This window comes from Triturus cristatus, chromosome 7 (genome assembly GCF_964204655.1).
Source record: "Triturus cristatus chromosome 7, aTriCri1.1, whole genome shotgun sequence".
Classification (NCBI taxonomy): Eukaryota; Metazoa; Chordata; class Amphibia; order Caudata; family Salamandridae; genus Triturus; species Triturus cristatus.
The window spans coordinates 1,862,794,364-1,862,815,420 of NC_140590.1; the positions used below are offsets into that span (position 1 = coordinate 1,862,794,364).

The 21,057-nt window shown below is 57.7% G+C and overlaps 1 protein-coding gene across 3 annotated transcripts in view; it reads right to left on the bottom strand.

Moving 5' to 3' along the window:
* Positions 1 to 20,801, bottom strand: part of LOC146813512 (uncharacterized) — a 451,939-nt gene extending 431,138 nt beyond the window's left edge. The window contains exon 1 of one of the 3 annotated variants that reach the window (XM_085620293.1): positions 20,629 to 20,801. In XM_085620293.1, coding sequence (XP_085476419.1) covers positions 20,629 to 20,652 — 24 coding nt within the window. In that variant the 5' untranslated portion in view covers positions 20,653 to 20,801. The remainder of the gene's footprint in view (positions 1 to 20,628) is intronic. The other 2 variants (XM_085620295.1, XM_085620294.1) reach the window with 2 other exon arrangements.
* Positions 20,802 to 21,057: the final 256 nt, after the last annotated feature.

Here is a 21,057-nt window from a genome sequence, read left to right on the forward strand (position 1 = left end):
GCCCCAGAGCAAGGATCCTCTTCCCAGCGAGGAGTGGCCAGAGTGAGGATCCTCTTCCCAGCAAAGAGTGCCCCAGAGCAAGGATCCTCTTCCAAGCGAGGAGAGCCCCACAGCGAGGTTCCTCTTAACCAGCAAGGAGTGCCCTAGAGGCGTGCCCCAGGGCGAGGATCCTCTTCGCAGCGAGGATCCTCTTCGCAGTGAGGAGTGCCCCAGAGCAAGCATCCTCTTCCCAGCGAAGAGTGCCAGAGAGCAAAGATCCTCTTCCCAGCAAAGAGTGTCCCAGAGTGAGGATCCTCTTCCCAGCGAGGAGTGCCCCAGAGCGAGGATCCTCTTCCCAGCGACGAGAGCCCCACAGCAAGGTTCCTCTTAACCAGCAAGGAGTGCCCCCAGAGGCGTGCCCCAGAGCGAGGATCCTCTTCCCAGCGAGGATCCTCTTCCCAGCGAGGAGTGCCCCAGGGCGAGGATCCTCTTCCCAGCGAGGAGGGCCCCAGGGCGAGGAGCCTCTTCCCAGCGAGGAGGGCTCCAGAGCAAGGATCCTCTTCCCAGCAAGGAGTGCCCCATGGGCGAGGATCCTCTTCCCAGCAAGGAGTGCCCCATGGGCGAGGAGCCTCTTCCCAGCGAGGAGTGCCACAGGGCGAGGAGCCTCTTCCCAGCGAAGAGTGCCCCAGAGCGAGGATTATCTTCCCAGCGAGGAGTGCCACAGGGCGAGGATCCACTTCCCAGCGAGGACAGCCCCAGAGCAAGGATCCTCTTCCCAGCGAAGAGTGCCCCAGAGCAAGGATCCTCTTCCCAGCGAGGAGTGGCCAGAGTGAGGATCCTCTTCCCAGCAAAGAGTGCCCCAGAGCAAGGATCTTCTTCCCAGCGAGGAGTGCCCCAGAGCGAGGATCCTCTTCCAAGCGAGGAGAGCCTCACAGCGAGATACCTCTTAACCAGCAAGGAGTGCCCTAGAGGCGTGCCCCAGGGCAAGGATCCTCTTCCCAGCGAAGATCCTCTTCCCAGCGAGGAGTGCCACAGGGTGAGGATCCTCTTCCCAGCGAGGAGGGCCCCAGGGCAAGGAGCGTCTTCCCAGCGAGGAGCGCCCCAGAGCAAGGATCCTCTTCCCAGCAAAGAGTGCCCCAGAGCAAGGATCCTCTTCCCAGCAAAGAGTGCCCCACAGCAAGGTTCCTCTTAACCAGCAAGGAGTGCCCCAGAGGCGTGCCCCAGAGCGAGGATCCTCTTCCCAGCAAGGAGTGCCCCAGGGCGAGGATCCTCTTCCCAGCAAGGAGTGCCCCAGAGCAAGCATCCTCTTCCCAGCGAAGAGTGCCAGAGAGCAAAGATCCTCTTCCCAGCAAAGAGTGTCCCAGAGTGAGGATCCTCTTCCCAGCGAGGAGTGCCCCAGAGCGAGGATCCTCTTCCCAGCGACGAGAGCCCCACAGCAAGGTTCCTCTTAACCAGCAAGGAGTGCCCCAGAGGCGTCCTCCAGAGCGAGGATCCTCTTCGCAGCGAGGATCCTCTTCGCAGCGAGGAGTGCCCCAGAGCGAGGATCCTCTTCCCAGCGAGGATCCTCTTCCAAGCGAGGAGTGCCCCAGGGAGAGGATCCTCTTCCCAGCGAGGAGTGCCCCAGAGGGAGGATCCTCTTCCCAGCAAAGAGTGCCCCAGAGCAAGGATCCTCTTCCCAGCAAAGAGTGCCCCAGAGCAAGGATCCTCTTCCCAGCGAGGATCCTCTTCCAAGCGAGGAGTGCCTCAGGGCGAGGAGCCTCTTCCCAGCGAGGAGTGCCCCAGAGCGAGGATACACTTCCCAGCGAAGAGTGCCCCAGAGTGAGGATCCTCTTCCCAGCGAGGAGTGCCCAGAGCGAGGATCCTCTTTCCAGCAAAGAGTGCCCCAGAGCAAGGATCCTCTTCCCAGCGAGGAGTGCCCAGAGCGAGGATCCTCTTCCCAGCAAAGAGTGCCCCAGAGCAAGCATCCTCTTCCCAGCAAAGAGTGCCCCAGAGCAAGCATCCTCTTCCCAGCGAAGAGTGCCAGAGAGCAAAGATCCTCTTCCCAGCAAAGAGTGTCCCAGAGGGAGGATCCTCTTCCCAGCGAGGAGTGCCCCAGAGCGAGGATCCTCTTCCCAGCGACGAGAGCCCCACAGCAAGGTTCCTCTTAACCAGCAAGGAGTGCCCCAGAGGCGTGCCCCAGAGCGAGGATCCTCTTCCCAGCGAGGATCCTCTTCCCAGCGAGGAGAGCCCCAGGGCGAGGATCCTCTTCCCAGCGAGGAGGGCCCCAGGGCGAGGAGCCTCTTCCCAGCGAGGAGGGCCCCAGAGCAAGGATCCTCTTCCCAGCAAAGAGTGCCCCAGAGCAAGGATCCTCTTCCCAGCAAGGAGTGCCCCATGGGCGAGGATCCTCTTCCCAGCAAGGAGTGCCTCAGAGCGAGAAGCCTCTTCCCAGCGAGGAGTGCCACAGGGCGAGGAGCCTCTTCCCAGCGAAGAGTGCCCCAGAGCGAGGATCCTCTTCCCAGCGAGCAGTGCCCCAGAGCGAGGATCCACTTCCCAGCGAGGACAGCCCCAGAGCAAGGATCCTCTTCCCAGCGAAGAGTGCCCCAGAGCAAGGATCCTCTTCCCAGCGAGGAGTGGCCAGAGTGAGGATCCTCTTCCCGGCAAAGAGTGCCCCAGAGCAAGGATCCTCTTCCAAGCGAGGAGAGCCCCACAGCGAGGTTCCTCTTAACCAGCAAGGAGTGCCCTAGAGGCGTGCCCCAGGGCGAGGATCCTCTTCGCAGCGAGGATCCTCTTCGCAGTGAGGAGTGCCGCAGAGCAAGCATCCTCTTCCCAGCGAAGAGTGCCAGAGAGCAAAGATCCTCTTCCCAGCAAAGAGTGTCCCAGAGTGAGGATCCTCTTCCCAGCGAGGAGTGCCCCAGAGCGAGGATCCTCTTCCCAGCGACGAGAGCCCCACAGCAAGGTTCCTCTTAACCAGCAAGGAGTGCCCCCAGAGGCGTGCCCCAGAGCGAGGATCCTCTTCCCAGCGAGGATCCTCTTCCCAGCGAGGAGTGCCCCAGGGCGAGGATCCTCTTCCCAGCGAGGAGGGCCCCAGGGCGAGGAGCCTCTTCCCAGCGAGGAGGGCTCCAGAGCAAGGATCCTCTTCCCAGCAAGGAGTGCCCCATGGGCGAGGAGCCTCTTCCCAGCGAGGAGTGCCACAGGGCGAGGAGCCTCTTCCCAGCGAAGAGTGCCCCAGAGCGAGGATTATCTTCCCAGCGAGGAGTGCCACAGGGCGAGGATCCACTTCCCAGCGAGGACAGCCCCAGAGCAAGGATCCTCTTCCCAGCGAAGAGTGCCCCAGAGCAAGGATCCTCTTCCCAGCGAGGAGTGGCCAGAGTGAGGATCCTCTTCCCAGCAAAGAGTGCCCCAGAGCAAGGATCTTCTTCCCAGCGAGGAGTGCCCCAGAGCGAGGATCCTCTTCCAAGCGAGGAGAGCCCCACAGCGAGATACCTCTTAACCAGCAAGGAGTGCCCTAGAGGCGTGCCCCAGGGCAAGGATCCTCTTCCCAGCGAAGATCCTCTTCCCAGCGAGGAGTGCCACAGGGTGAGGATCCTCTTCCCAGCGAGGAGGGCCCCAGGGCAAGGAGCGTCTTCCCAGCGAGGAGTGCCCCAGAGCAAGGATCCTCTTCCCAGCAAAGAGTGCCCCACAGCAAGGTTCCTCTTAACCAGCAAGGAGTGCCCCAGAGGCGTGCCCCAGAGCGAGGATCCTCTTCCCAGCAAGGAGTGCCCCAGGGCGAGGATCCTCTTCCCAGCAAGGAGTGCCCCAGGGCGAGGATCCTCTTCCCAGCAAGGAGTGCCCCAGGGTGAGGATCCTCTTCCCAGCGAGGAGAGCCCCAGGGCGAGGATCCTCTTCCCAGCGAGGAGAGCCCCAGGGCGAGGAGCCTCTTCCCAGCGAGGAGTGCCCCAGAGCAAGGATCCTCTTCCCAGCAAAGAGTGCCCCAGAGCATGGATCCTCTTCCCAGCGAGGAGTGCCCCAGGGCGAGGATCCTCTTCCCAGCGAGGAGTGCCCCAGAGCGAGGAGCCTCTTCCCAGAGAGGAGTGCCCCAGAGCAAGGATTGTCTTCCCAGCGAGGATCCTCTTCCCAGCGAGGAGTGCCCAGAGCGAGGATCCTCTTCCCAGCGAAGAGTGCCCCAGAGCGAGGATCCTCTTCCCAGCGAAGAGTGCCCCAGAGCGAGGATCCTCTTCCCAGCAAAGAGTGCCCCAGAGTGAGGATCCTCTTCCCAGCAAAGAGTGCCCCAGAGTGAGGATCCTCTTCCCAGCAAAGAGTGCCCCAGAGTGAGGATCTTCTTCCCAGTGAGGAGTGCCCCAGAGCGAGGATCCTCTTCCCAGCGAGGACAGCCCCAGAGCAAGGATCCTCTTCCCAGCGAGGATAGCCCCAGAGCAAGGATCCTCTTCCCAGCGAAGAGTGCCCAGAGCGAGGATCCTCTTCCCAGCAAAGAGTGCCCCAGAGCAAGGATCTTCTTCCCAGCAAGGAGAGCCCCACAGCGAGGTTCCTCTTAACCAGCAAGGAGTGCCCTAGAGGCGTGTCCCAGAGCGAGGATCCTCTTCCCAGCGAGGAGAGCCCCACAGCGAGGTTCCTCTTAACCAGCAAGGAGTGCCCTAGAGGCGTGTCCCAGAGCGAGGATCCTCTTCGCAGCGAGGATCCTCTTCGCAGTGAGGAGTGCGCCAGAGCGAGGATCCTCTTCCCAGCGAGGAGTGCCACAGGGCGAGGATCCACTTCCCAGCGAGGACAGCCCCAGAGCAAGGATCCTCTTCCCAGCGAAGAGTGCCCCAGAGCAAGGATCCTCTTCCCAGCGAGGAGTGGCCAGAGTGAGGATCCTCTTCCCAGCAAAGAGTGCCCCAGAGCAAGGATCTTCTTCCCAGCGAGGAGTGCCCCAGAGCGAGGATCCTCTTCCAAGCGAGGAGAGCCTCACAGCGAGATACCTCTTAACCAGCAAGGAGTGCCCTAGAGGCGTGCCCCAGGGCAAGGATCCTCTTCCCAGCGAAGATCCTCTTCCCAGCGAGGAGTGCCACAGGGTGAGGATCCTCTTCCCAGCAAAGAGTGTCCCAGAGTGAGGATCCTCTTCCCAGCGAGGAGTGCCGCAGAGCGAGGATCCTCTTCCCAGCGAGGAGAGCCCCACAGAGGGTTCCTCTTAACCAGCAAGGAGTGCCCCAGAGGCGTCCTCCAGAGTGAGGATCCTCTTCGCAGCGAGGATCCTCTTCGCAGCGAGGAGTGCCCCAGAGCGAGGATCCTCTTCCCAGCGAGGATCCTCTTCCAAGCGAGGAGTGCCCCAGGGAGAGGATCCTCTTCCCAGCGAGGAGTGCCCCAGAGGGAGGATCCTCTTCCCAGCAAAGAGTGCCCCAGAGCAAGGATCCTCTTCCCAGCGAGGATCCTCTTCCAAGCGAGGAGTGCCTCAGGGCGAGGAGCCTCTTCCCAGCGAGGAGTGCCCCAGAGCGAGGATACACTTCCCAGCGAAGAGTGCCCCAGAGTGAGGATCCTCTTCCCAGCGAGGAGTGCCCAGAGCGAGGATCCTCTTTCCAGCAAAGAGTGCCCCAGAGCAAGGATCCTCTTCCCAGCGAGAAGTGCCCAGAGCGAGGATCCTCTTCCCAGCAAAGAGTGCCCCAGAGCAAGCATCCTCTTCCCAGCGAAGAGTGCCCCAGAGCAAGCATCCTCTTCCCAGCGAAGAGTGCCAGAGAGCAAAGATCCTCTTCCCAGCAAAGAGTGTCCCAGAGTGAGGATCCTCTTCCCAGCGAGGAGTGCCCCAGAGCGAGGATCCTCTTCCCAGCGACGAGAGCCCCACAGCAAGGTTCCTCTTAACCAGCAAGGAGTGCCCCAGAGGCGTCCTCCAGAGCGAGGATCCTCTTCGCAGCGAGGATCCTCTTCGCAGCGAGGAGTGCCCCAGAGCGAGGATCCTCTTCCCAGCGAGGATCCTCTTCCAAGCGAGGAGTGCCCCAGGGAGAGGATCCTCTTCCCAGCGAGGAGTGCCCCAGAGGGAGGATCCTCTTCCCAGCAAAGAGTGCCCCAGAGCAAGGATCCTCTTCCCAGCAAAGAGTGCCCCAGAGCAAGGATCCTCTTCCCAGCGAGGATCCTCTTCCAAGCGAGGAGTGCCTCAGGGCGAGGAGCCTCATCCCAGCGAGGAGTGCCCCAGAGCGAGGATACACTTCCCAGCGAAGAGTGCCCCAGAGTGAGGATCCTCTTCCCAGCGAGGAGTGCCCAGAGCGAGGATCCTCTTTCCAGCAAAGAGTGCCCCAGAGCAAGGATCCTCTTCCCAGCGAGGAGTGCCCAGAGCGAGGATCCTCTTCCCAGCAAAGAGTGCCCCAGAGCAAGCATCCTCTTCCCAGCAAAGAGTGCCCCAGAGCAAGCATCCTCTTCCCAGCGAAGAGTGCCAGAGAGCAAAGATCCTCTTCCCAGCAAAGAGTGTCCCAGAGTGAGGATCCTCTTCCCAGCGAGGAGTGCCCCAGAGCGAGGATCCTCTTCCCAGCGACGAGAGCCCCACAGCAAGGTTCCTCTTAACCAGCAAGGAGTGCCCTAGAGGCGTGCCCCAGAGCGAGGATCCTCTTCCCAGCGAGGATCCTCTTCGCAGCGAGGAGTGCCCCAGGGCGAGGATCCTCTTCCCAGCGAGGAGGGCCCCAGGGCGAGGAGCCTCTTCCCAGCGAGGAGGGCCCCAGAGCAAGGATCCTCTTCCCACCAAAGAGTGCCCCAGAGCAAGGATCCTCTTCCCAGCAAGGAGTGCCCCATGGGCGAGGATCCTCTTCCCAGCAAGGAGTGCCTCAGAGCGAGAAGCCTCTTCCCAGCGAGGAGTGCCACAGGGCGAGGAGCCTCTTCCCAGCGAAGAGTGCCCCAGAGCGAGGATCCTCTTCCCAGCGAGCAGTGCCCCAGAGCGAGGATCCACTTCCCAGCGAGGACAGCCCCAGAGCAAGGATCCTCTTCCCAGCGAAGAGTGCCCCAGAGCAAGGATCCTCTTCCCAGCGAGGAGTGGCCAGAGTGAGGATCCTCTTCCCAGCAAAGAGTGCCCCAGAGCAAGGATCCTCTTCCAAGCGAGGAGAGCCCCACAGCGAGGTTCCTCTTAACCAGCAAGGAGTGCCCTAGAGGCGTGCCCCAGGGCGAGGATCCTCTTCGCAGCGAGGATCCTCTTCGCAGTGAGGAGTGCCCCAGAGCAAGCATCCTCTTCCCAGCGAAGAGTGCCAGAGAGCAAAGATCCTCTTCCCAGCAAAGAGTGTCCCAGAGTGAGGATCCTCTTCCCAGCGAGGAGTGCCCCAGAGCGAGGATCCTCTTCCCAGCGACGAGAGCCCCACAGCAAGGTTCCTCTTAACCAGCAAGGAGTGCCCCCAGAGGCGTGCCCCAGAGCGAGGATCCTCTTCCCAGCGAGGATCCTCTTCCCAGCGAGGAGTGCCCCAGGGCGAGGATCCTCTTCCCAGCGAGGAGGGCCCCAGGGCGAGGAGCCTCTTCCCAGCGAGGAGGGCTCCAGAGCAAGGATCCTCTTCCCAGCAAGGAGTGCCCCATGGGCGAGGATCCTCTTCCCAGCAAGGAGTGCCCCATGGGCGAGGAGCCTCTTCCCAGCGAGGAGTGCCACAGGGCGAGGAGCCTCTTCCCAGCGAAGAGTGCCCCAGAGCGAGGATTATCTTCCCAGCGAGGAGTGCCACAGGGCGAGGATCCACTTCCCAGCGAGGACAGCCCCAGAGCAAGGATCCTCTTCCCAGCGAAGAGTGCCCCAGAGCAAGGATCCTCTTCCCAGCGAGGAGTGGCCAGAGTGAGGATCCTCTTCCCAGCAAAGAGTGCCCCAGAGCAAGGATCTTCTTCCCAGCGAGGAGTGCCCCAGAGCGAGGATCCTCTTCCAAGCGAGGAGAGCCTCACAGCGAGATACCTCTTAACCAGCAAGGAGTGCCCTAGAGGCGTGCCCCAGGGCAAGGATCCTCTTCCCAGCGAAGATCCTCTTCCCAGCGAGGAGTGCCACAGGGTGAGGATCCTCTTCCCAGCGAGGAGGGCCCCAGGGCAAGGAGCGTCTTCCCAGCGAGGAGCGCCCCAGAGCAAGGATCCTCTTCCCAGCAAAGAGTGCCCCAGAGCAAGGATCCTCTTCCCAGCAAAGAGTGCCCCACAGCAAGGTTCCTCTTAACCAGCAAGGAGTGCCCCAGAGGCGTGCCCCAGAGCGAGGATCCTCTTCCCAGCAAGGAGTGCCCCAGGGCGAGGATCCTCTTCCCAGCAAGGAGTGCCCCAGAGCAAGCATCCTCTTCCCAGCGAAGAGTGCCAGAGAGCAAAGATCCTCTTCCCAGCAAAGAGTGTCCCAGAGTGAGGATCCTCTTCCCAGCGAGGAGTGCCCCAGAGCGAGGATCCTCTTCCCAGCGACGAGAGCCCCACAGCAAGGTTCCTCTTAACCAGCAAGGAGTGCCCCAGAGGCGTCCTCCAGAGCGAGGATCCTCTTCGCAGCGAGGATCCTCTTCGCAGCGAGGAGTGCCCCAGAGCGAGGATCCTCTTCCCAGCGAGGATCCTCTTCCAAGCGAGGAGTGCCCCAGGGAGAGGATCCTCTTCCCAGCGAGGAGTGCCCCAGAGGGAGGATCCTCTTCCCAGCAAAGAGTGCCCCAGAGCAAGGATCCTCTTCCCAGCAAAGAGTGCCCCAGAGCAAGGATCCTCTTCCCAGCGAGGATCCTCTTCCAAGCGAGGAGTGCCTCAGGGCGAGGAGCCTCTTCCCAGCGAGGAGTGCCCCAGAGCGAGGATACACTTCCCAGCGAAGAGTGCCCCAGAGTGAGGATCCTCTTCCCAGCGAGGAGTGCCCAGAGCGAGGATCCTCTTTCCAGCAAAGAGTGCCCCAGAGCAAGGATCCTCTTCCCAGCGAGGAGTGCCCAGAGCGAGGATCCTCTTCCCAGCAAAGAGTGCCCCAGAGCAAGCATCCTCTTCCCAGCAAAGAGTGCCCCAGAGCAAGCATCCTCTTCCCAGCGAAGAGTGCCAGAGAGCAAAGATCCTCTTCCCAGCAAAGAGTGTCCCAGAGTGAGGATCCTCTTCCCAGCGAGGAGTGCCCCAGAGCGAGGATCCTCTTCCCAGCGACGAGAGCCCCACAGCAAGGTTCCTCTTAACCAGCAAGGAGTGCCCTAGAGGCGTGCCCCAGAGCGAGGATCCTCTTCCCAGCGAGGATCCTCTTCGCAGCGAGGAGTGCCCCAGGGCGAGGATCCTCTTCCCAGCGAGGAGGGCCCCAGGGCGAGGAGCCTCTTCCCAGCGAGGAGGGCCCCAGAGCAAGGATCCTCTTCCCACCAAAGAGTGCCCCAGAGCAAGGATCCTCTTCCCAGCAAGGAGTGCCCCATGGGCGAGGATCCTCTTCCCAGCAAGGAGTGCCTCAGAGCGAGAAGCCTCTTCCCAGCGAGGAGTGCCACAGGGCGAGGAGCCTCTTCCCAGCGAAGAGTGCCCCAGAGCGAGGATCCTCTTCCCAGCGAGCAGTGCCCCAGAGCGAGGATCCACTTCCCAGCGAGGACAGCCCCAGAGCAAGGATCCTCTTCCCAGCGAAGAGTGCCCCAGAGCAAGGATCCTCTTCCCAGCGAGGAGTGGCCAGAGTGAGGATCCTCTTCCCAGCAAAGAGTGCCCCAGAGCAAGGATCCTCTTCCAAGCGAGGAGAGCCCCACAGCGAGGTTCCTCTTAACCAGCAAGGAGTGCCCTAGAGGCGTGCCCCAGGGCGAGGATCCTCTTCGCAGCGAGGATCCTCTTCGCAGTGAGGAGTGCCCCAGAGCAAGCATCCTCTTCCCAGCGAAGAGTGCCAGAGAGCAAAGATCCTCTTCCCAGCAAAGAGTGTCCCAGAGTGAGGATCCTCTTCCCAGCGAGGAGTGCCCCAGAGCGAGGATCCTCTTCCCAGCGACGAGAGCCCCACAGCAAGGTTCCTCTTAACCAGCAAGGAGTGCCCCCAGAGGCGTGCCCCAGAGCGAGGATCCTCTTCCCAGCGAGGATCCTCTTCCCAGCGAGGAGTGCCCCAGGGCGAGGATCCTCTTCCCAGCGAGGAGGGCCCCAGGGCGAGGAGCCTCTTCCCAGCGAGGAGGGCTCCAGAGCAAGGATCCTCTTCCCAGCAAGGAGTGCCCCATGGGCGAGGATCCTCTTCCCAGCAAGGAGTGCCCCATGGGCGAGGAGCCTCTTCCCAGCGAGGAGTGCCACAGGGCGAGGAGCCTCTTCCCAGCGAAGAGTGCCCCAGAGCGAGGATTATCTTCCCAGCGAGGAGTGCCACAGGGCGAGGATCCACTTCCCAGCGAGGACAGCCCCAGAGCAAGGATCCTCTTCCCAGCGAAGAGTGCCCCAGAGCAAGGATCCTCTTCCCAGCGAGGAGTGGCCAGAGTGAGGATCCTCTTCCCAGCAAAGAGTGCCCCAGAGCAAGGATCTTCTTCCCAGCGAGGAGTGCCCCAGAGCGAGGATCCTCTTCCAAGCGAGGAGAGCCTCACAGCGAGATACCTCTTAACCAGCAAGGAGTGCCCTAGAGGCGTGCCCCAGGGCAAGGATCCTCTTCCCAGCGAAGATCCTCTTCCCAGCGAGGAGTGCCACAGGGTGAGGATCCTCTTCCCAGCGAGGAGGGCCCCAGGGCAAGGAGCGTCTTCCCAGCGAGGAGCGCCCCAGAGCAAGGATCCTCTTCCCAGCAAAGAGTGCCCCAGAGCAAGGATCCTCTTCCCAGCAAAGAGTGCCCCACAGCAAGGTTCCTCTTAACCAGCAAGGAGTGCCCCAGAGGCGTGCCCCAGAGCGAGGATCCTCTTCCCAGCAAGGAGTGCCCCAGGGCGAGGATCCTCTTCCCAGCAAGGAGTGCCCCAGAGCAAGCATCCTCTTCCCAGCGAAGAGTGCCAGAGAGCAAAGATCCTCTTCCCAGCAAAGAGTGTCCCAGAGTGAGGATCCTCTTCCCAGCGAGGAGTGCCCCAGAGCGAGGATCCTCTTCCCAGCGACGAGAGCCCCACAGCAAGGTTCCTCTTAACCAGCAAGGAGTGCCCCAGAGGCGTCCTCCAGAGCGAGGATCCTCTTCGCAGCGAGGATCCTCTTCGCAGCGAGGAGTGCCCCAGAGCGAGGATCCTCTTCCCAGCGAGGATCCTCTTCCAAGCGAGGAGTGCCCCAGGGAGAGGATCCTCTTCCCAGCGAGGAGTGCCCCAGAGGGAGGATCCTCTTCCCAGCAAAGAGTGCCCCAGAGCAAGGATCCTCTTCCCAGCAAAGAGTGCCCCAGAGCAAGGATCCTCTTCCCAGCGAGGATCCTCTTCCAAGCGAGGAGTGCCTCAGGGCGAGGAGCCTCTTCCCAGCGAGGAGTGCCCCAGAGCGAGGATACACTTCCCAGCGAAGAGTGCCCCAGAGTGAGGATCCTCTTCCCAGCGAGGAGTGCCCAGAGCGAGGATCCTCTTTCCAGCAAAGAGTGCCCCAGAGCAAGGATCCTCTTCCCAGCGAGGAGTGCCCAGAGCGAGGATCCTCTTCCCAGCAAAGAGTGCCCCAGAGCAAGCATCCTCTTCCCAGCAAAGAGTGCCCCAGAGCAAGCATCCTCTTCCCAGCGAAGAGTGCCAGAGAGCAAAGATCCTCTTCCCAGCAAAGAGTGTCCCAGAGGGAGGATCCTCTTCCCAGCGAGGAGTGCCCCAGAGCGAGGATCCTCTTCCCAGCGACGAGAGCCCCACAGCAAGGTTCCTCTTAACCAGCAAGGAGTGCCCCAGAGGCGTGCCCCAGAGCGAGGATCCTCTTCCCAGCGAGGATCCTCTTCCCAGCGAGGAGAGCCCCAGGGCGAGGATCCTCTTCCCAGCGAGGAGGGCCCCAGGGCGAGGAGCCTCTTCCCAGCGAGGAGGGCCCCAGAGCAAGGATCCTCTTCCCAGCAAAGAGTGCCCCAGAGCAAGGATCCTCTTCCCAGCAAGGAGTGCCCCATGGGCGAGGATCCTCTTCCCAGCAAGGAGTGCCTCAGAGCGAGAAGCCTCTTCCCAGCGAGGAGTGCCACAGGGCGAGGAGCCTCTTCCCAGCGAAGAGTGCCCCAGAGCGAGGATCCTCTTCCCAGCGAGCAGTGCCCCAGAGCGAGGATCCACTTCCCAGCGAGGACAGCCCCAGAGCAAGGATCCTCTTCCCAGCGAAGAGTGCCCCAGAGCAAGGATCCTCTTCCCAGCGAGGAGTGGCCAGAGTGAGGATCCTCTTCCCGGCAAAGAGTGCCCCAGAGCAAGGATCCTCTTCCAAGCGAGGAGAGCCCCACAGCGAGGTTCCTCTTAACCAGCAAGGAGTGCCCTAGAGGCGTGCCCCAGGGCGAGGATCCTCTTCGCAGCGAGGATCCTCTTCGCAGTGAGGAGTGCCGCAGAGCAAGCATCCTCTTTCCAGCGAAGAGTGCCAGAGAGCAAAGATCCTCTTCCCAGCAAAGAGTGTCCCAGAGTGAGGATCCTCTTCCCAGCGAGGAGTGCCCCAGAGCGAGGATCCTCTTCCCAGCGACGAGAGCCCCACAGCAAGGTTCCTCTTAACCAGCAAGGAGTGCCCCCAGAGGCGTGCCCCAGAGCGAGGATCCTCTTCCCAGCGAGGATCCTCTTCCCAGCGAGGAGTGCCCCAGGGCGAGGATCCTCTTCCCAGCGAGGAGGGCCCCAGGGCGAGGAGCCTCTTCCCAGCGAGGAGGGCTCCAGAGCAAGGATCCTCTTCCCAGCAAGGAGTGCCCCATGGGCGAGGAGCCTCTTCCCAGCGAGGAGTGCCACAGGGCGAGGAGCCTCTTCCCAGCGAAGAGTGCCCCAGAGCGAGGATTATCTTCCCAGCGAGGAGTGCCACAGGGCGAGGATCCACTTCCCAGCGAGGACAGCCCCAGAGCAAGGATCCTCTTCCCAGCGAAGAGTGCCCCAGAGCAAGGATCCTCTTCCCAGCGAGGAGTGGCCAGAGTGAGGATCCTCTTCCCAGCAAAGAGTGCCCCAGAGCAAGGATCTTCTTCCCAGCGAGGAGTGCCCCAGAGCGAGGATCCTCTTCCAAGCGAGGAGAGCCCCACAGCGAGATACCTCTTAACCAGCAAGGAGTGCCCTAGAGGCGTGCCCCAGGGCAAGGATCCTCTTCCCAGCGAAGATCCTCTTCCCAGCGAGGAGTGCCACAGGGTGAGGATCCTCTTCCCAGCGAGGAGGGCCCCAGGGCAAGGAGCGTCTTCCCAGCGAGGAGTGCCCCAGAGCAAGGATCCTCTTCCCAGCAAAGAGTGCCCCAGAGCAAGGATCCTCTTCCCAGCAAAGAGTGCCCCACAGCAAGGTTCCTCTTAACCAGCAAGGAGTGCCCCAGAGGCGTGCCCCAGAGCGAGGATCCTCTTCCCAGCAAGGAGTGCCCCAGGGCGAGGATCCTCTTCCCAGCAAGGAGTGCCCCAGGGCGAGGATCCTCTTCCCAGCAAGGAGTGCCCCAGGGTGAGGATCCTCTTCCCAGCGAGGAGAGCCCCAGGGCGAGGATCCTCTTCCCAGCGAGGAGAGCCCCAGGGCGAGGAGCCTCTTCCCAGCGAGGAGTGCCCCAGAGCAAGGATCCTCTTCCCAGCAAAGAGTGCCCCAGAGCATGGATCCTCTTCCCAGCGAGGAGTGCCCCAGGGCGAGGATCCTCTTCCCAGCGAGGAGTGCCCCAGAGCGAGGAGCCTCTTCCCAGAGAGGAGTGCCCCAGAGCAAGGATTGTCTTCCCAGCGAGGATCCTCTTCCCAGCGAGGAGTGCCCAGAGCGAGGATCCTCTTCCCAGCGAAGAGTGCCCCAGAGCGAGGATCCTCTTCCCAGCGAAGAGTGCCCCAGAGCGAGGATCCTCTTCCCAGCAAAGAGTGCCCCAGAGTGAGGATCCTCTTCCCAGCAAAGAGTGCCCCAGAGTGAGGATCTTCTTCCCAGTGAGGAGTGCCCCAGAGCGAGGATCCTCTTCCCAGCGAGGACAGCCCCAGAGCAAGGATCCTCTTCCCAGCGAGGATAGCCCCAGAGCAAGGATCCTCTTCCCAGCGAAGAGTGCCCAGAGCGAGGATCCTCTTCCCAGCAAAGAGTGCCCCAGAGCAAGGATCTTCTTCCCAGCGAGGAGAGCCCCACAGCGAGGTTCCTCTTAACCAGCAAGGAGTGCCCTAGAGGCGTGTCCCAGAGCGAGGATCCTCTTCGCAGCGAGGATCCTCTTCGCAGTGAGGAGTGCGCCAGAGCGAGGATCCTCTTCCCAGCGAGGAGTGCCACAGGGAGTGGTGTGGCTCACTGGTTAGAGGCGGCAGACCCGGAAGCAGAGGTCGGCCTGGGACCAGGGTTCGATTCCCGACGCGGCAGGGTCTTGGGCCAAGGTCAGCGGACTCGATAATTCTCGCCTCGGTGCCTACTCTAACCATGGATCCCACTCAGCAACTCTGGGCAATAGCTTGCTTAATCTCCACTTACGGCCCCATCAGCACCGGGGATGCTTGTCTTCACCTTGGAGATGCCCAGTAGGGACCATCTCACAGGGAAAGCCAGGATGGGTTCCCCAGCGGTATACAGCGCCGGGACGCCCCGTTGCTGGGGCAGCTGTGCGCTTTACAAGTATACAACATTTACATTTACAGGGCGAGGATCTTCTTCCCAGCGAGGAGGGCCCCAGGGCAAGGATCCTCGTCCCAGCAAAGAGTGCCCCACAGCGAGGATCCTCTTCCTAGCGAGGAGTGCCCCAGGGCGAGGAGCCTCTTCCCAGCAAAGAGTGCCCCAGGGCGAGGAGCCTCTTCCCAGCGAGAAGTGCCCAGAGCGAGGATCCTCTTCCCAGCGAAGAGTGCCCCAGAGCGAGGATCCTCTTCCCAGCGAAGAGTGCCCCACAGCAAGGTTCCTCTTAACCAGCAAGGAGTGTCCCAGAGGCGTGCCCCAGAGCGAGGATCCTCTTCCCAGCAAGGAGTGCCCCAGGGCGAGGATCCTCTTCCCAGCGAGGAGAGCCCCAGGGCGAGGAGCCTCTTCCCAGCGAGGAGTGCCCTAGAGCAAGGATCCTCTTCCCAGCAAAGAGTGCCCCAGAGCAAGGATCCTCTTCCCAGCGAGGAGTGCCCCAGGGCGAGGATCCTCTTCCCAGCGAAGAGTGCCCCAGAGCGAGGATCCTCTTCCCAGCGAAGAGTGCCCCACAGCAAGGTTCCTCTTAACCAGCAAGGAGTGTCCCAGAGGCGTGCCCCAGAGCGAGGATCCTCTTCCCAGCAAGGAGTGCCCCAGGGCGAGGATCCTCTTCCCAGCGAGGAGAGCCCCAGGGCGAGGAGCCTCTTCCCAGCGAGGAGTGCCCTAGAGCAAGGATCCTCTTCCCAGCAAAGAGTGCCCCAGAGCAAGGATCCTCTTCCCAGCGAGGAGTGCCCCAGGGCGAGGATCCTCTTCCCAGAGAGGAGTGCCCCAGAGCGAGGAGCCTCTTCCCAGCGAGGAGTGCCCCAGGACGAGGAGCCTCTTCCCAGCGAAGAGTGCCCCAGAGCGAGGATTCTCTTCCCAGCGAAGAGTGCCCCAGAGCGAGGATTCTCTTCCCAGCGAGGATCCTCTTCCCAGCGAGGAGTGCCCAGAGCGAGGATCCTCTTCCCAGCGAAGAGTGCCCCAGAGCGAGGATCCTCTTCCCAGCGAAGAGTGCCCCAGAGCGAGGTAAACACTTCCCAGCGAGGAGTGCCCCAGAGTGAGGATCTTCTTCCCAGCGAGGAGTGCCCCAGAGCAGTTTTGGACAGTCTGCAACTTGCGTAGTGTGTAGTCGGAGGCACCGAGGTACAGGGAGTTGCAAAAGTCCAGTCGGGACTGGATCAGGCCTTGAACAGCAACTTGCTTGGCCTCCATAGGTAGAAGTGGGAGCACTTTCCTCAGCATCCTGAGGAGGCCAAAACAGGTCGCAGACAGCCTGATAGCCTGGGTGTCAAAGGTTAAGGCTTTGTCCAGCCAGACCCCCAGGCTTTTTATGTTGTCCTTAGGTGCAGGCGGGATGCCTAGGCATGGAGGCCAAAGGGAATCAAAAAGCGTTGGAGCAGCGGGGCCCATGAGCATCAACTCAGTTTTATCCCCATTGAGTTTGAGGGAGGACCTCGTCATCCAGCCTTTCACTTCCTCCAGACATTGCCTTAGTCCCATTTGTGCAGATCGGCCGTCCTCCTGTGCCAAGGATACCACCAGCTGAGTGTCGTCCGCATAGGAAATGATCTTAATGCCGAACGGACGAACAACCTCAGCCAGTGGTCTCATATAGATGTTAAATAGCGCAGGGCTTAGCGAAGAGCCCTGCGGGACCCCGCAGCTCAAGGGTTTGCTGGAGGGGACTGTATTTCCCTCAAAGATCTGAAAGGGCCTGTTACTCAGAAAGGATTTGAGCCAGCGTAGTGCCCTGCCTGAGACTCCAACTTCAGAAAGGCGACACAGCAGTACATCGTGACTGACCGTGTCAAATGCTGCGCTCAAATCAAGGAGGACCACTGCCACTGATCCACCTTGATCCAAAATCCTTCTGGTTTCCTCGGTGACCGCTAGTAAAGCAGTCTCTGTCCCATGTCTGGGCCGAAAACCCGTTTGGGTGGCATCCAACAGCTGGTTGTTCTCCAGAAAGTCCATCAGCTGCATGTTGATGTGCTTCTCTAGAATTTTGCTCACCCAAGGGAGCAGGGAGATGGGGCGGTAGTTACTAAAGTCATCCGGGTCCAGGTTGGGTTTCTTCAGTAGGGCACGCACCATAGCCTGCTTCCAGGGAAGCGGGACTATGCCGGAGGTAATAGAGGCATTGAGGAGGTTCTTGGTGGTGGGAAGGACCACCTGAATTACCGAGATCATAACGTCTAGAGGGGCTGGGTCACATGGTGACCCTGATTTCACTTGCCGCGCTAGAGAATCCAGGGAGTCCAGTTCTAACAAGGGAAAGTGTTCCAAAATGGCTGCGGGTTGGGGGGGGGGAGCCTCCACCGGGCTAGGCCATGTATGGGTAGTGGGGTGAGAGTCCATGGCAGGAAAAGAGGAGTAGATTCGGAGAACTTTTTGATGGAAAAAAACTGCCAAGTTGTTGCAGTGAGCTAACGTTTTACCTGGGAGCGTGGAGGGTGGTGAAGGTTTAGTGAGGCTTTTTACTATTTGAAAACTTTCTTTGGGTTTTGATTTTGCCCGCATGATTTGAGCTGAAAAATAAGTTGCTTGGGCAAGCTTTACCTCATCTTTGTAAGCTCTGATCGCCTCTCTGTATAGGATTTTGTCATTCAAGGAGAAGTCTAGGCGCCACCGTCGTTCTAGTTTCCTGCAGTGCCGTTTTTTTCCCTGAGTTCCTTGGCAGTTTTTTGTGGACGCTTCGTAGTAATTTTACGAAAGGGGAGTGTGGCCTCTAGAGAGTGCGAGATCCACTCTTCAAAGTCTTGGTTAGCAGCGCTGGGATCCGCGTTAGGGGGAGGACGGGAGGTGATAAGACTGTTGGATCAAGGCTCCACAAGGAGTCTAGCCCAATTTCTAACGTGTTTTACACTGGGGGTTAAGAGGGGTGGCTTGCGAATAGACCATGTAAGGGGGACAAGAGAATGGTCAGTCCACGGAAGACAGATAGGTCGCCTAGCCTTAAGCTCAGAACAATTACTGAACACGGGGTCCAAGAGATGGCCCTTGATGTGGGTGTCGACCAGCTGATCCAGTTGTAAAGCCGCGAAGTCATTCGCCAACTCAGTGGCGATATGATCACAGGCAGCATCAAAGTGAAGATTAAGATCACCTAGCAGTGTGTAGTTCGAAAGAGTTATGACTGACTTAGCCAAGGACGATGGAAGAGTCTTGTGAAACTGCTTAGGGGGGCCTGGAGGTCGATATATCAGGGTGCCTGAGAAGCAGTTATTGGGGGAGAATTCAATGCTGAATGCGAGACTTTCGCAGAAATCCCTCGCGCTTCCAGCATCAGGCACGAGGGATTTTGACGATGAGAACTGGCACATTAAGAGGCGACGTCTGCGGTTTTCCATTGTCTCTCACGGTTCTCGTGTAATGAATTAAGGCATTCACGGGTGAAAAACTGAGGGTTTTCAAAAGTTATAAATAACATTGGATGGAGACTTGGAGAAATACTTTACGAACACTTTACAAGACACCTCGGCAGCATGGCTTCTATTAGTGAAATCTGAAGAAATTATATATACGTGTACCCTAGTCCTGATGAGGCCTTAAGAGTTTTGTGGCTGAAACGCGTCGACAACGACTTGGAAGACATTCAGTTGAATTATTAAATTTTGTTTGGATTCACGTCTAGCAGAGTACTTTTATGAAAGTAGAGATCATAATTAAAAAAGATCTCAAAAGTTCTCGAATAGGTTTGATCTTCATTAGAAAGGAATGCTTGAGTAGATTAATCCTATAAGCATCCTAATTGAAATATAGGGTTTCATAGATGTATATGTGTATTGATTTTTTGTAAGTAAAGATTGTAAATATTATAAATGTTTTTGTATATATGTCTAAAAGATTAATCTCTCTATATATTATTGTTGAAATACAAAACAATAAATATACTTAGACACAGATCTAAGGAAAGATATACTCATTGTTGGGTCGGATTCTCTATGTATGACTATTAAGAATAATGATAACATAGTTTACATTGAGGATAAAATAACTCAAGGGAGGAGATAATTAATTTTTCTCGTCACCATAACGTAGAAATATTATTAATCCCTAGGCGTTAGTTTTTCCTTTATACTTGTTCAAGTACCCAGATGCCAAAGGGTTATTATGGGTTCCCCCCTTCTTTTCTAAAGGTAAATGCAAAAGAGCAGCAACGTTTTGATTTGTAGGTGCACAAAAGAGGGCGGGTGTTGTAGGAGTGGCCACGCAAAACACCTGATATATTTAAGTCATTTACAAACCCCATTTATCCTTAAAGCGGTTTCCCTTTCTCTTGTCCAACATAGGAGACTGGTTTTATTTAATGGTTTCCTATAAACATATGGAAACAAGCGCACGCTCTGCAAGTTAAAACAAGCATGAAAGTGAAAGCTCATTGAGGCACGCAAGGCTTAATGAGCCTTGACAGAAACCCACATGACGGCTGCTCGCATGAACGCAAGCGCTAGGCCATCAAAAGCCTTCAGCAGCACTTTGAAAACCCACAGACTAAATTTCTCGCAGAGCAACGCATGCGCTGGCTCAGCGAGACCTAAAAATGTAATCGAAGTAGGGGCACAGCAATGTGACGTAGATTCACCACCCAGAGTAAGGGCTAAAAAATTGCTATACAAGTTAAATGAAAAAGAGGGGACAGATATGAAACACCTTGTTGAGAAATGTCAGTGCAAACAGAGTAACGGTTGCTCCATCCTGTTAACTATCAAGCACTGTCACTGAGGCTGTTTTTAAATACACTGGCTATAATAACACATGGCATGGGAATCTCCCAAAGATTATCGTTTGTCATCTATATTCATTTCACTTGCCACTATGCTATCCGGCTTACACATGGGTGGCCGTGTCTAAAAATGTTTTTTTTTTTTTTACTATAGTCGTGTTTCCCTTCCTAAAGTCTACAGCTAGCTAACAAGATCCACAGCGTCCTATGTAGACTCTTGTTTGGCAACAGCTATTTCTCTGCCAACATGTGTCTGGCAGTAAACTAATAAATAGATTTTTCTTTCTCTCAAAACTTCCTAAATAAAATGTTTGATATCGCTGGCTCAATTTTGGATAGCTGTCCGAAATTACGGGTTTAGGGACTCCTTATCACACTCAATTAAATAAAAGACATTCTGGTAAGCAAGAGGTTTATTTTTCTCCTCAGTAATTATCACTTCTCTTTATAGGCACAGGAGCCTTTTACTCTGAACTGTCCCTGGATCCAGGTAGGGAACAGTTTTCTCTGATTACATGAACTGAATATCCTTTACATATCTACTATGTTATAGGATTTAGACTGATTTGCAAAGGTACGTTATCCTTAAAGAAACCCACTCTCCTTGGGTGACAGTGCTTGATAGTTAACAGGATGGTGCAACCGTTACTCTGTTTGCACTGACATTTCTCAACAAGGTGTTTGATATCTGTCCCCTCTTTTTCATTTAACTTATATAACAATGTTTTAGCCGTTACTCTGGGTGGTAAATCTACGTCACATTGCTGTGTCCCTCCTTTGATTACATTTTTATTTATGCCACTATCCTATGAACACTATTGCTATATTTCTTCTATATCATCTCTTCTATTCTACTTTGTTATGACTATCTTTCGACTTTTCTAGTTGTCAATGTGACTTGTTAAGGATGCTTTTTTAATGTGGCATATCATTTGGGAAAATATAACTTTTGTATGTTAAAATTCTGTGTGTATTTTGCCACGTCTTTGTCCATCTGTGATTATTTATCACTGTTCGTGTTGTATTGTACACTATATGTTTCATGTACTCCGCAGCTCTGATGAAGTCCACACTGGATGGACGAATCACGCTGGCTGTTTCGCTGTCATTTTACTGAATGTGAAGAATAAAGAATCGGTTTCTACAGAAAGGACAGTGGCTGGACATTCATTTCTTGATGTTGGCGGTGCATTCCACATTGGTGTGAATTTGACCCTGTCAATATGTCTGGCGCTATGTCCAGCGCTCCGATGCTGTCAACATAAACGATAACTCATACCGACGCAATTCGATTCCGGATAAAGTTTGAAGTCTTTTCAAAACAAAACACGGCTGGCTTAAATTGCATTTTTATAGCGCTTGCTGCCCTGACGAGGCGCTGAGCTCCCCCCTCCCTTCAACGCGTGGATAAACTGCCGTCGCGCGCCCCGCCGTGCCCAGTTGTGGGGTGACCGGCCCCCTCACCTCCGCGGGCTCCGGGCCCGGCATCTCTCCGGCAGTCTCTCGAGTCAGGTCAGTGCTGAGGCCCGGGCTGTCTCCGGAGCCCGCTCAGGAGACACAGGGACAGACCGACCGACAGGACCTTCTGCTGGAGCACACTGCGGCGGGGGCGGGGCTCGGGAGAGATGTGACGCTGTGACGGAGCATGCGCACAAGAACAGGCCTCCACATCATCGAGCATGCGCATAGAATACGACTTGCCTCCTTGTACCGACCATGCGCACAAAAGGTCGTTATCGCTACAGTGAGCTTGCGTAAAATCACATTACGTCTCTCCCAGTACTGAGCATGCGCACAACTGGAGTCACTGCGAGCATGCGCATAAGAACGTTTTCGTTCTTTTACCGAACGAGCATGCCCCTAAGAAATAACCATCTTTCTACCACACTGAGC